The 15,194-nt window shown below is 32.1% G+C and overlaps 1 protein-coding gene across 1 annotated transcript; it reads left to right on the plus strand.

The window, feature by feature from the left end:
* The first annotated feature begins 386 nt into the window (after positions 1-386).
* LOC130441562 (lysosomal alpha-mannosidase-like) lies at positions 387-14,661 on the plus strand. Its single transcript, XM_056775290.1, has 15 exons — positions 387-665; positions 838-925; positions 1,177-1,362; positions 2,375-2,580; positions 3,734-3,870; positions 5,247-5,386; positions 5,635-5,842; positions 6,466-6,662; positions 7,003-7,196; positions 8,596-9,109; positions 9,413-9,701; positions 10,218-10,359; positions 10,457-10,575; positions 12,371-12,520; positions 14,389-14,661. Exons 1-15 carry the CDS (start codon positions 455-457, stop codon positions 14,596-14,598), a joined length of 2,991 nt encoding a protein of 996 aa, XP_056631268.1. The 5' UTR covers positions 387-454; the 3' UTR covers positions 14,599-14,661.
* Positions 14,662-15,194: the final 533 nt, after the last annotated feature.

A 15,194-nucleotide genomic window follows, 5' to 3' on the forward strand; every position in this document is an offset into this window, starting at 1 on the left:
ATAGATTCTACTACAGTTTTGGATATTTTCATTTTGTTAGCTATGAAGCTATCGATATAGGATTAGGCAACATCGCTCGATTTCCAAATTCTGTGGCGTTTATGGTATAAAAAATCTGCTTCTGCATTAACTAAAATAGTCGCAGACTTCGAGAAACATAGGCGTCAACATGTAAAACGTACCATATCAATTTGACATGTAACAATTCATGAGAAAAGCGTAGTATCCACCAAAAAAAACTTTTATTTCCATATGGACTTTTAAGATCGTTGATCGGACATAAATCTACAAAGCTGATATCTATTTTATATGTAATTGATCTCAAAGTCGAGAAAATTAACTATTTAACTGACATATATTTTTTTTCACTTATCTCTCCATACTTTGATATTATCTCAAGTGATACATCAATTCAACAGTATAAAAGTACCTAATGTACTGATGTACCGAAGTAATGGTACTAAGAATGATTAAAAAAGTGGTATTTGTATTAGTTGTTTCTTCAATTGCTGTAGACGGAAAAGCAATTAGAAATGACGATAAAGATAAAGTCGGGTGTGTGGTATGCCATCCTTTAGATGAAAATAAAATAAATATCCATCTCATACCACATTCTCACGATGACGTAGGATGGCTGAAAACAGTTGATGAATATTTTTATGGATGTAAGTAGATATTTATCAAAAAATCTGAATCTTTTAAAAACATTTTCGTTATATTAAAAGTTTTTATCCTTTTCCTCACTTTTAAATGACTTCTTACCAATTTCATTTTGATTGTTTCATTTTTATCATAAAATCATGTCCAATTTCCAAAATAAATTCTTTTAATCTTCAGTAAATACTGAGGCAGTAGGACGTACCATATCTGTTCACAATATTATTAGTTCCGTGGTACAGGAGTTGTTACGAAATCCAGACAGAAGGTAAATCTCATTATCTTTTATTACGAATCTATTCAGTTATAATATAGAAAAAAAATGTCTCTACGATAATTATTTTTGCTGCTTTTCTAAATTCAATCGTTGTCGAGCACGCTACGTTTTGCTTAACTAAATAAAATCAACAACACATACACTAGGAAAAGATAATTTCAAACCTTTTAGAATCAGTATGCAAGACATCTCTTGTTGAATTTTTACAATCACATTTGTTTTGATTGTTATATTATGAGCAGGTTTATTCAAGTTGAGACATCATTTTTCTACAAATGGTGGCAGGAACAAGACGAATATATGAGATCATCGTTTAAGTATCTTGTGGATAACGGTCAAATTGAAATTGCGAGCGCTGGATGGGCAATGAACGATGAAGCGTGTACAAACTATCAATCAACTATCGATCAATTTACATTGGGGTTAAGGTAAATGACTCAATATATAATATATAATTACATCAGAAGATCCAAAATTCCTACCAATACTATTTGTATCTTATACAAGATGTCTCTTAACGACCCAACTTCTTCAGTGGGAAAAAAATACATTATATATATTTTTATACATTTTCAACATCTTTTTGAAGAAGTGGTCAAAGAATACTCCTGATCTTTTCTTAAATCTGTCAAATCTCGTGGATTATTCTCGTAGGTGGGGTCAAGTCAGGGCTCCGAGGTGGCCATTCAATATCACCCCTTCGTGAAATCACGTTTTTTGGGAGCAACTCGTGCAATGCAGTTAAAGAGTAGTTAGTGGTGTACGATGTAGCCCCTAAAAACGACAATTCTGGCTATTTACGTCTCCATCCTAATGAATGAATGTGCCTCATCACTGAGGAACATTGAAATTATAAATTCAACATTGCATTCTTAAAATTTTACAAACATTTAGGTGTAAATTAGATCCCATTATGCGGTGAATTATCGCTCTTGATAATCCAAATTGAGACTCACACTTTCTGACGCTGAGTCGATGCTGTCGGCTTATAGAATTTGCTACTGACTGAATGTTTCCAGGCGTTCTTGCTGTCCTTGGACGGCCGTGACGAATTTCGCCAATATTGTTGTATTGAATGTCTGAATCCAAGCTAAAACTGTTGCATTGCTTGGAGCTTTCACAATGTTGCGCAAACCATAAAATCGTCGAGTTCGAATGAGTGATCGAAGGCAACTAAAAATTTAAGGAGCGTGCTAGGAAACGACCCTCGCGTATCTCCTCCCTGGCGCCTTTTTTGATTATCACTCATTCTTGAAATAGTTGGATCGTTTTGAGACACCTTGTAGATAAAATTATCTTTATACTTTTACCTTAAATATTTCATATAATTTTTTTTAATTGAAGTGTACTCAACATTGCAAACTAATCTCTAAACAAATAGTTTCTCTAAGTAATTTACATAATTATACTTATCATATATACTTCAGCGTGACGTTTCAGGAAAATTGAAGAAACGGTTGGGAAATGCGGTAGACCAGTTGTCGGATGGCAAATAGATCCTTTTGGTCACAGCAGAGAACACGCTTCGATTTTAGTCCAACTTGGATACAGTGCTTTATTTTTTGCTAGGCTAGATCGAGAAGATTTCAAGAAAAGATGTTCTGAACATAATTTAGATTTCGTTTGGAAAAGCAGTGACAGTTTAGGTATATATTATATATATATTAATGTATTGAGTGAAATTAACAGCAACGTTTACATCGAAAAAATTAATTTCGAAATGCTAACAGAACCTAAAGCACTCTAAACTTGTTGATAAAGTATAGCTCTAAAGCCTAGTAACTTTTGCTTATTAAATGTAAAAGAACTTTATTGGTTAACAATTAAATTGCATGTACATTCGATCCCAAAAACGCTTGCACATTTCTTGCACGTACAGGAGAATGGGTTGCCTCAAATTGTTGTACAATTAATCTTCTAAGTGTTTAATATCATACGATTATATTAAAATTAGTTATAAAAGAAACAAAGCAGAAGAAGTTATGACTTTTGACTTATGACACTTTCTTTAAGTGATAAATATATATTAGAGTTGCTTAAAACGTTTTTACCGTCTCTTATTTAATTTTTTTTGCATTACATCCACAACTTGTTACCTTTATCTGTGTTTTAGTATTATTTTCGACGACTTCATTAATACCAATTTTTTCTATCAAGGAAATTTTGCAAAGTCTGAAACAAATGATAGTACGGACTATTCATTGAAACCTCCCAAAAAAAGCTCAGGCAATTGAGGGAATTATGTTGACAAACTCTGCATACTTCCTCTACATTTCTTCTTGGAATCTGAGTTTCCACTTCTTTTATGTCAGACCTTCGACCACAAGGTTTCGTTTGAAGATTTTATCCATATTTCATCGCCCGTCATTAATTTTCTAAAGAAATGAATCCAATTCATTGCGTTTTAACAAACAAACTTCAATGCGATTGATTCGATTTTCTCAACTAAAATGGTTCCAAACTGTTTGATGGTTGATGCCCAGTGAATCTTGACATCTTATTTCGAACAGATGCAACATTTCATTGGTTGTTTCAGTGAGAGACCGATAGGAGTTAAGCAAATGTTTTAAAATAAAATTTCGACAACAGAAAAATCTACTCGCGATATAATCAGTTACAGCATCCTTACTATATATAGCACAAATGTCTTTATATGTTAGCGATGAGCCTTTTTTATATTGAAAAATCAAAATAAAAAAGCAAATTTTACTAATTTACAGATAAATTCTGCCTTAATCGGACCATCTACTGCATAAGTCAGATAATACTCTTTGGATCACGTATTATTATATTTTACAGATGACTCCAACATTTTTGGAAGTATTTTTCCTGATTATTCATACAACAATCCAACGAATTTCTGCTGGGATATTGCGTGTGGGGACGATCAGATTGTTGATAACCCGGATAGCGTCTTATATAATATAAATCAAAAGGTATACTATGAAATTAAAACAAAAGTAACAAATGAAAATAATTTTTGTATTTATTTTTCCTCATGAGGAGCTGCATACAGCGCAGCACGCGCACCACAGGATGATGAATGAAACTGATATCATATCTTCAATATGATCGTTTTATCAGAATACATCACACCGATTGAACTTTGATGCGGACAAAAAGTTTCTTTGTAGCTCAATGTAATATGATAACAATGGTACGACCTCCCTTATATGGAACTTGATTGTCCTTTTCAACTTCTCTCTCGCCCTGTGCCTATTCCACATTAATCCTATCCAAGCATCAGGTTCAGCTCTCTATATATGTTCCAGTCATATTATTTTTGGTTTATCTATTATTTCTATCACATTCTCTTCTTTGTTTTTCTTAGTTATATGTCATTTTCTTTTTATCATATGCAAAAGTTTTTCTATATTCTGAGTATCATTCAGCCTGTTTTTTATCACACTCAACGTCCTTGCAACAAAGTGTGAAGTTTTGTTTTTATTTCTTTGTAGACCTATTTTTTCGCCTTCTTTCATGAACTCTTCCATTTTTTACTATTAGTACAACCGTGCATACTCTTACTTGACCTCCTCTATTACTGATTATTTCCTTGTCCGTTCTGTAGAATTTTTGAAAGTACTTTGGATGCTATTTTCATTATATGTTCAGAAATTATAAAGTAAATTAAGTAAAAGGACAACCCGAACAGAAAGAAATTTTTGGTACTTTAACTGGAATCATTTAATATATGTAGAGGGCTAGAATCTGCACCAGATATACAGGATGTCTCATGACGAGTTATGTCATCTGTATATGGCAAAATACTTGAAAAATGCATTGAAGTTCAAGGGAACAATTTTGAACATTTACTCTAAAACATCAGATTATTTTCCTTTGGCTTCAAATTCTCCATAAAATTTTGTAGCATATCTTATTATTGTCACAAATGGTTTAATTCGATTAACTTTTGCTTAAAATGAACCGATATCTTCAAATTGTTAAGTATTCTTTTAACAATGTGCGATTTAGATCGAGGTCTATCTGGATATCTTACTGCAAAGATGTATTAATATACAGTGTGCTATATTTAAAATAACAAAATTACAATCGACTTCCGGTAGAACCGGAAGTCGGCCATCTGTGAAAATATTTTAGTTAAAAAGATCGTATCCGAAAACCGAAACATAGGAATTTTCATGATTTTACTATAAGTATTTTGCCATATACAGATAGTTTTAACTAGTCGTGGGACACTCCGTATATACATAAACATATGATTTAGATACTAAAACTGCAACAAATAAAAATGTTTAGGAACATCTTAGGATATTGTGTGTGTGTGTGTTTGAACATTATTTCGTTTCAGGTTGAAGAGTTCACTACAGTTTTAGACAAATATGCTTCCTATTACGACAAAAACATTAAAAACATTTTGGTTACTATGGGTGGTGATTTCCTTTATCAATCTGCTGGTTTTAATTATGAAAATATGGACAAACTGATAAGGCAAGTGTGATATGTACTTGATGAATTGATACAAAAGAAAGAGTCACTTAAAACAATGATATTGATTGTAATTTCATCCAATTATTTGTAGAAAAATAATTTGCCACAGTTTTAAACCTTACGTCGTAGTAATTTCAATCCCTTAAATTTTTGTATTATCATATGTTTGCGGATTCAGTCACAATCAAACAAACAACGAAGCAAAATGATGAAAGAAAGTAATAATTCTCATAACAATATTATTCCAGAGGTTTCAAGAATCATACCAAATATAATCTGGTTTATTCGACGCCATCTTGTTATATGAAAGCCGTACATGACACCAACCCGAGTCTTCAATTGAAAACTGACGATTTTTTTCCATACAGCGATTATCCACATGCTTTTTGGGGAGGTTATTTCACATCTAGACCAAATATAAAACGATTCGAGAGAGCTGGGCACAACATATTACAAGTAAGAAATAATTCCCAATTCAGTTGTCTATATTGTTTCTTAAATTTCGCTTGATTGGAAAGGAACTAAAAATTTTGGGGTGGTGATTCTTAAATCGATCAGATACGTAGAATGTTGGAATTGGATTATAATTGAGCCGAGTGTATAGCTACTGTATCCGGGCACTATGAAGAACAATTCATTTGTTGGCAAACAGATTCGTGGGTGAAGCGAAGTAGCCGGATGTCTTGTTGATCTTCCCGGTGAAGACCACAGTTGAAAAATACATGGGATTTTCTCCTCTCATCATCATCTCAGACGGCCAGTTATTCCTGATATCCAGTCACCTATTATGAAAACTCTATCTCCAGCTCTTCTATCTATCAGACTTTCGAAGAAACCGGTGGATGCGGGACTTGAGGAGATCGGTATCTCGTGAAAGCTAGAACATCTTCGAGGTTCTTGTGTTTTAATATAACCGCATGATCATACTGCATTGCTTTCAGAAGCTCTTATGATCGTAGCCTTGGATACGAAATCAGCGACTCGTTTAGGAACGCCCCCATTGCTCCCTTAATCCCTTAATTATTTAATATACCTTATTAAAGACTTCTATCACTTATTCTGAATTATTATTGTTTAAGGCAACAAAACAATTATATGCTTTTAATAAAGATAGAATAGATGATAGACAAATATACGATCTCAAATATGCAATGGGTATCTTACAACATCATGATGCTATAACTGGTACAGAGAGACAAACAGTTACTGATGATTATGTTAGGATATTAACAGCTGCTATTAGAAAAGCTGAAGATCCTGTTGGAGAAATTGTGAGGTAAATATGATGAAAATCTCAATTGGTTCAATCGTAATATGATAACGAGAAAAAAATTTTAGTATATATCGAAATGATCTCGTTGATATATTTAACAATTGAATGTTATAAATATGACAAATATCTCTAAAATCAACAACTGTTGGCTTTATAATTTCATGACTGACGACTACAAATCATTTAAATAAATAAAATTGATTCAGCTTTCGCAAATCTCGGAATTCTATATATAAACCAGTTGTTGCAATTCTTGCAAGCATGAATAATGTTGAAGAGCGAACCGACGATCATGATTTTTTATGCATGTGCGGCCAACTAATTTAATCATTATTTTTCCCAGCAATCTTCTAAATGCAAAAAACAACGTGAAGTTAGATCTTTCATCATGTCTATTGACCAATTTCAGTATATGTAGTACTTCTCAAAACAATGATAGGTTTGTAGTTGCTGTCTATAATCCTTTAGCTTGGAAAACTACACATTACCTAAGACTTCCTGTTGAAGGTGGACAGTATCTCGTCAACGGACCAGATGGTAAGTTTCCATGCTATTTTGAATAATTATGTATATCAATTGCTTACAAACTTTTTAATTCCACATTATTTTCTCTCTATTTATACTATCGAAAGTTTTCTCTAAATCAACTGCTGCAACATAAATTCCATTGCTTGTGTCTGTTATTTTCCTCAAAGTAAATATCTAATATTGATCTATTCAATCTAAAATCCAATACACGAGTAGCAACTGAGAAGAAACTACACTCAAAAGTGAATGAAGTCACTAACTAGGTGCCAACTGATTAGTGGCAAGTCTATGCACATACAGCAGACTCAAGTGTGACTGATTCAAAAGTTCATGTGGTTTTTAACAACTTGAGGTAATAAAAATTACTATTATTAACAATTTTGAGCTTTCCAGACAAAAAAATTTCTTTTGCAAATGTACAAACTATCCAATTCGTCCTTTTTTGGATTATTGCTTGCACATTTGGAGCTCGGCCCCCAAGCAAACCCTGAGGATGCTCGACTCAATACAGAAGAGAGCAATTCGACTTATAAGCGATCCAGGGTTGACAAGAAACTTGGACAGCTTAGAACTTAGAAAAAAGGTCGCTGACTTGACCTGTTTTACCGATACTGCCAAGGCACATGCTCTGCCGAATATAATACCACCTCTAGAGCAATATTTGCAAGATCTACTCGGTAGACAGATTCGGCTCATGAATACCGTTCTTGGCTGCAGATGAGTAGAACGTCAATTTATCGAGATTCCTTCCTTTGGAGAAGAGCAAGCCTATGGAATCAGCTATCATTGCACGTTTTCAACACTACTTACAGAAATTCGACAAGCATCTCCACACCGCAGGCCCCACTCGAATTATTCCAATAAGGGTTTAATCTCATGTCCTTGCTTTTTACATAAAAAATAACATACAGTTCCAGGAAAGAAAAACATATAAATAAATGAAGATAGTAATTTTATTAGATCACTTAGATTGAAAACAAAATCGTCCTTTAAACTTTTGAGAGGTGAGTTGCCGGCGAATCAACAGGTCGAGTTCAATCTTCAATTACATGTTATTTTGTACGTAGTACAAAAAATTGAATTTATTTTGGCAGTTGTTACAACTTCTATGTGGATGGGTCTTATCATTGTTTCCATTCCTCTGGAATTATGTCTGTATTTTTTATAAAACTTGAATATTTGAATCTATTTTTTTGGATTGGCAATTACATACAGTGAATCTTTGATTAATGGTTTAGTTTAAAGTACTGTGCTCTATACAGTGCTCCATTATATGGGAATTTCATTCGTAGAATCGTGGAATATATAAAATAGAATTTTACTATTCAATATGGTATATCGATAAGAATTTAGTGGAAGCGGTTTATTATTATAATAGAAATTTCCACATATTTCTCTGATATTTTAGGACAAGAACCTTACGATGTAATAGAGTCGCTCAGTACCTTCGATTTTGTTGACATAAAAGGAGAAAAACCAAGTTCGCACGAATTGATTTTTGCTGCCAAAGACGTTCCAGCGATGGGTTTGAAATTATACCACATCGAAAAAATTTCAAGTACATCAACAAACAGTCGAGAAACAAATAAACAATTATCGGGTGTCTTCGAAATAGACGAAAATAGCAATCTTTTGAAAAGAGTCACATTGAATAACATCACTTTGGATGTTAATCAAAATTTTTATTTTTATAAGAGTGCCAGTGATTTTGACTCTAGTTCAGGAGCTTACTTATTTAGACCAGCATCTAGTACACCTACACCATTCTCACCTGCACACTTAATGAGAGTTTTTACGGGAAACCTTGTTGAAGAAATTCACCAAAAGTGGGAAAATGAAAATGCAGATATCTATCAAAGTATTAGATATTACAAAAACGAAAACTATCTGGAATTCAATTGGTTGGTTGGGAATATCAATATGTAAGTTGAATTAATTAGATAAGATAATCAATTTAAAGAAATACTTTATGATAAGTGCTAGAATATAATTACACTTTTGATATTTTTAAGGTGCATTTGTGATATTTCAATTTATATTGATAAATATAATTAATTAGAGTGTTGAATTTTAATAAATATGTATCTAAAAATTGTACATAATGAAATTTTCATATGAGCATTTCTTTTCGTTTTGTTGCCTTTTCTGAGAAAGTTTACCATGGTAATGGCAATATTTTTTACACCAGCAGGAAGTACAGATTTCAACTTTCAACTTGATTTCAGTTATAATTCTAACATGGGAAAAGAAGTGATTAGCCGTTTTGAAATAAGTAACTTTGATAACAAAAATATATTCTATACTGATTCTAACGGTAGACAAATGATGAAACGAATAAAAGATGAACGATTTGATTATAAATACAATGTCACTGAAGAACCGATTGCCAGTAATTATTACCCTGTTACTTCTAAGATTGTTATGAAAGACGAGGAGAAAAATATTCAAGTTACTCTTCTCAACGACAGATCACAAGGTGGTTCGAGTTTAGACAAAAATCAATTTGAACTTATGGTGAGTGATTCAAATTACGAAACTAATTAAATCGTGCAACGCCACCTACTCAATGCGAAATTTTTGCTATTCTCAGTGTTTTTATTTCTTTTCTTTACGACAGAGTCACGTGTATTAAGGTCCTTTTACACGGTCATATCAGTTCTCAGCTCAGTTTCAGTCTCAGTCGAACTGCCCTTTTTGCCTTAGCTTTGGCGCTGAGGAATCCGAAAACAAAAAGATTACCATAGTGATGGTTGGTAACGTTGCCCAGTTCTTGTTCCACTTCGTTCATTATCTTCTGCTTCTTCAAGTTTTTTGTTATAATTTGAACGTTGCTTCTGAGAACTGAAATGAAACAAATAGATTTTCTAACCTGTCAATTCTCCGTCTGAGTTCAAGTTTATTCTCAGTTTTTATCTTTTTATTTTTAGAGAAAACTGAATGATCGTGTGAAAGGACCTCTATAAATACTTCTAAACTCTTTTTGAATTTCAAAGATAGAACTCGCTAATTTTTACTAAACGTTCCTTTTAGGTACACAGAAGATTAACTATGGATGATGAAAGAGGTGTAGGAGAAATTCTTGATGAAAGTGAATTTTCCTTATCAATTGGAATGTATGCAAGAGGATCTCATTATTTGATGGTGGGTAAAACTCAAGGAGCTAACGAAAATGGTAAGCATCTAACATTTTTACATCTCACATCAAACAATTTATTAAACTTACTCTTAAATGAAGCAACGATTCTTTAACGAAACACAAATTTTTGTAGGAAAAACGACATCAGCAGAAGAGCGAATATTTGCTCATAAGACGCTCTTACAACCGTTTGTGGGACTCTCCCCAACGGATATGACCTTTGAAGAACTGGAAAAACAGATTGATTTTCAGGTAGACAATGTTAAACAATCTTCAAATGATATTCCATACTTTTTGCGAATTGGAACCAAGAACGATGTCTTTGCTAGCTAGATTATGAAGGTTTTTGTCGTGGGATTGTGGCAAAATTAAACATCAAATTGTGCTAATATATTTCGAGTACTTATGTATTCATCGCCTGGAAATCAATTAGTTAAAAATTCCGGTGTGATAAAAACAATAGAGACGATTAATATTTTTATCAAACGTCAATTTGAATATTGAATTTCGAAGTTGATAAGTCTAATGTTTTTTAAAAGATATACAAAATGTATCACGCCACAATCGATTCCCGGACGATGAATACATAAGTATTCGAAAGCTTGGAATATATTAGAGTTAGTACACTTTGGCGTTTAACTTTGCCACAATCCCACTACGATAACGATTATATATTATATTAAGATATAATCATTTGTGATATTATCACGTTTCTACAAAGTATCGCATTTAAGATGAAGAAGTTCAGGGATATTTTATTGTTTTTTTACAATTTATAACCCAATGAGGATTGCGAAGGTGTGACATGGATTTGCATAATGTACCGTTTCTCACTGTATGTAATGATTCTCCATTTACTATGGGATCATGTTGCGAGTAGATAATCATACAGCAACTTCCCTTAGGCAACGGGGATGATCTCCAGTTTTCTCTTAATTGAACATTATTACTTCAATCTTACAACAACAGCGTGGGCTTGAAGAAAAACGATTTTGTATGAATAAACACGTCTCCTGAGCAACAAGGAACTATGGAATAACTTATACTAAGACTAAGAGAAGGAAAATACATTGGAATCTCAATTTTTGAATGAAGAACACAGCGAAGATGAAAACGGTGTTCTAGCCAATGATTTAGCACCATACAAAATGACATGGAAAAAAACGACTGGAGGAAGTAGCAAACACTGACAGCGCTGAAGATAATGACGCCATGGATATACCACCTATAGTAGAGGAGATAATAAATAACAATGAGGACATACACGTCGAACTGATAGAGTGGAAAGTAGAAAATAATAAAGGAGCTAACTGTGTCATTCAAAAACAGTTGCTCGGTAAACATAAGTAAAAAAGATGTTACTTGAACTATCTTCTTAAAAAATTTTGTTGAAGCAAATCAATTTGCTCAGAAAATGAAAGCAATCTCTTCATGAATACCTTGGATATCCAGAGGATGTGATTATTTTTTTAAACCATCTCGGGACTTTATTGCTCAAAAAATATGTGCGTAGAGCATCGATGTTACATTTGTGAAGACTGTGAAGCTTAATGAAGCTTAATCTTTATTTATATCTAAAGTTTGAGGTTATGCCGTTTTATTTGGAAAAAATATTTTTATTTCATTTCTTAATTCATGAATATTTTCATTTTATACTTTATCTTCAATGTTTAGCTAAATATATTAGTATTTAAAAACGAGAGCATTATTTTTAACCTAGTGAGGGTAGTGATTTGTTAAACGGCGACTCCATATAGCGATTCTTGTTTGTTGTGGTTCTAGTCTTAAAATTACTAACAATCAACAGTTCTGTTGAAATAAGGCTAACTAGGTCCATTAAATAAGCAATTGGGAAGATAAGGAAAAAATTAAAAATGCTGATTTTATCGTTTACTTTTTTTATGAATTGTCGATTCATTTATCGATAATACGGATATGTCTCCATCTTAAATGCGACTCAATGTAAATTTAAAACTACTCTATTTCTCACTCATTCAGGAGTGAAAATTAAATGAATCATTTTAAACAATCATTAAAATTATTTTAGTATTCAGCATTGCAAGCAGAACTACCAGAAAATATTAACATTTTATCCTTTGAACAATGGGTAGATAACAGTTATCTTCTAAGACTAGAACATATTCTAGAAAAAGAGGAAGATCCTAAATTATCCAAAGAAGTCACCGTTAATATTAAGGTAAACGACTTTATTTATTTACCTCAATAAATTTAGAGTTCGTATTGATTCTAGTTAGGATTGTGATATAAATACGATTAAATTCTGTTTGTCATTTTAATTTTCGTCATTCTATTTACACATAATTTCATGATTGTATTTATAATCAGAGGTATCATATTCAAATTCGTATTTATTATATTTTTATTATTAAATGATCAGAATCCATTATTATGTGCACTATAATGGTAGAATTGGGTAAAATTATAAAAATATTTAGGTTTGTCAGCTGAAAAAATCGATTTCTATCTCTTTAAATTCTACAAAGCTTTCGTTGGTTCATTTCATTTTCATAATATCGACTTCTACAAGCAATATGTAATTCTGAAACTTAACACAGAAAATTTCATTCTACCTTTTTAATATTACGTAATCAAGCGAGTCCAACGCTACCAACTTCGAACCACGAATCATCACAAGTCCGAAAACTTGTTAAGGAAATCCAAGAAACCATCAAAGGTCCTGAATAAAAGATACAAGGACTTACTTCAGAAAAATCTTTACCATAGTAACCAATGCTTGAGCAAAAGTAGAAATTAAGATTAGCACTAACAAATCCAGTTAGAAGTTCAGATGTCCATTTACTCGATTACCATCTTAATAAATATAAGGTGTTGTTAATTCATGCCCATATAAGATCATCAAGGGTGTTTCCTATAACAATATTTCCCCAACAAGGTGGTGACTAAACTTGAGTCGTTTTCCACAAATTTAAATATTTTATTTCAATGGTCCAACAAAAGGTTTCAATATTAAATAAAAAGAGAGATATACGGAGGGAAAATTGAAGATCGTATTAAATCATCGTTGAACTTTAGAGGTTTTTAAGCTCCTTCATAAGATGAAACTGAAGTCTCTTCAGTGTTTAAACAGAGATCGTTCTCATCAGACCAGGGCTTAATCGTAATGAAAGATTTGCCAATGGTAGAATGTAAAGCATTTATATCTGGACATTTGGAAATACAGTGAATTTACAAATAATTCGTAAGTTTGTGATATCATTAATGACTACTAGAAGAAAAATTAGATCTAAAATTGAGCCCTGAGGTACACCACTGCCAAATTACTCGAAACTTTACCATTATATTGTACCATTTGTGTTCTAGGTTAAATACTCTAGTCTGTTAATCAGAATTTCATGATCAAGACAGTCGAAACTTAACTAATGTGTAAATTAACAGGAACTTTTAATAATATTTCATTTTCATTGAATTGAGAAATCTACAATATATAAGGTACAATCAATAAGGTAATTTCGTCATAATAGGGATGTTGGAAAAATACTACAGGTTATGTATTACACGATAAAAATGTCAGTTTTCGTTTTTACTTAAATTTGAAAAAAAATTCTTTGTAATGGCGACTTATCTTTGAATAAGATGTGCTGATGAAAAAGAAACAAATTTAATACGAGCAATTAACTTCTGTTGCATGAATGTAGAATCACCCAGTATGTATTTTACTTTGGATTGGTCATAAAAGTTTTGTTCAGTTAGAACTGAATCAACCACAACTTTATGCCTGATTGTCATAGAAAAAATTTGTGCAAGTGAAAATATTTTAGAATTCATGTATTTTGAACAAAGTCTTAAAAATTCTTATGTGGTATTTCTAGTGAAAATCTGTATAATAATGACAGACGTTATTATTTTAAGAATTCTATTATAAAACAGAATTGAAAAACAATTATAACATAAATACCTACCAAACATTTTATCCTTATTTTTTGTTGTATAACTTTTAGAAAATCCTGCTAATAAATTTGATGTTTCAATTACTTATTTTCGTAAAACAACTTGGACTTATTGCTTTCCTTCGATATGTTTCAGAATTTATTTAAAAATATTGCTATAAGTGAAATAACTGAAACCACATTAGGAGCTAACGTACCATTAAGTGAATTTTCCAAAACGCCTAGATTTGAATGGAATACTCTACCCAAAATAACGTCTCAATCTTCTACGTCAAATAAACTTATCGGAGAAGATGGATCCGTTACGCTCAATCCAATGGAAATTAGAACATTCATTATATCCTAACCAAATTATTTATTTCTACATGTAAATGTCTATATTTCTAAAGAATAAAGTTATTTCATCATTTACATTTTTTTTATTTCGTTCTTCCTTCCTTTTAACTTGACGTCTAGTACAAAAAATGTATCTCTTCGTACATAACAGCTGACATGCTGAAGTACATCGGCGCTACAAGCTGTCTTGAATTTACAAAAGAATGTATCTCTGTCAACGTGGCTGTCTTTTTGATCCCCTTTTTATTAAGTTGCCGTCATGTTTTTCAAAGAGATCCCCTTAACGCCTTCCTTCGACAAGCATAAAAAATAGGACGCAATAAAACGTTTTAAATAATGCGATTTAAATGAAATGTGATCGTTTCAATTTCAAGGTTTGGATGAGAAATTTATAGATTGGAAACTGGGGGGACAGTTGTATCCATTCACATATTTGAATCAACTTTGATTATGAGATACATAATTAAGGTGAAATTGAAAAATAAGCAGAATTGAATGTAATTAGGAAAAGTACTAGAACATATCAATTATTGCCTACTTCATCACAGACAGGAGATTTATCTACTCCTATTAATTTTGATACTAATTATTTCACAATATACTATA

The sequence above is a fragment of the Diorhabda sublineata genome, chromosome 3, assembly GCF_026230105.1.
Source record: "Diorhabda sublineata isolate icDioSubl1.1 chromosome 3, icDioSubl1.1, whole genome shotgun sequence".
Taxonomy (NCBI): domain Eukaryota; kingdom Metazoa; phylum Arthropoda; class Insecta; order Coleoptera; family Chrysomelidae; genus Diorhabda; species Diorhabda sublineata.

What these genes read in the sequence shown, in the direction of transcription:
- LOC130441562 (XM_056775290.1), top strand. Translation starts at nt 455, where the DNA reads ATGGTACTAAGAATGATTAAAAAAGTGGTATTTGTATTAGTTGTTTCT. An exon ending in AATATGGACAAACTGATAAG is followed by an intron (nt 5,387 to 5,634) that starts GCAAGTGTGATA and finishes ATATTATTCCAG; the next exon opens with AGGTTTCAAGAATCATACCA. An exon ending in AAAATCAATTTGAACTTATG is followed by an intron (nt 9,702 to 10,217) that starts GTGAGTGATTCA and finishes CGTTCCTTTTAG; the next exon opens with GTACACAGAAGATTAACTAT.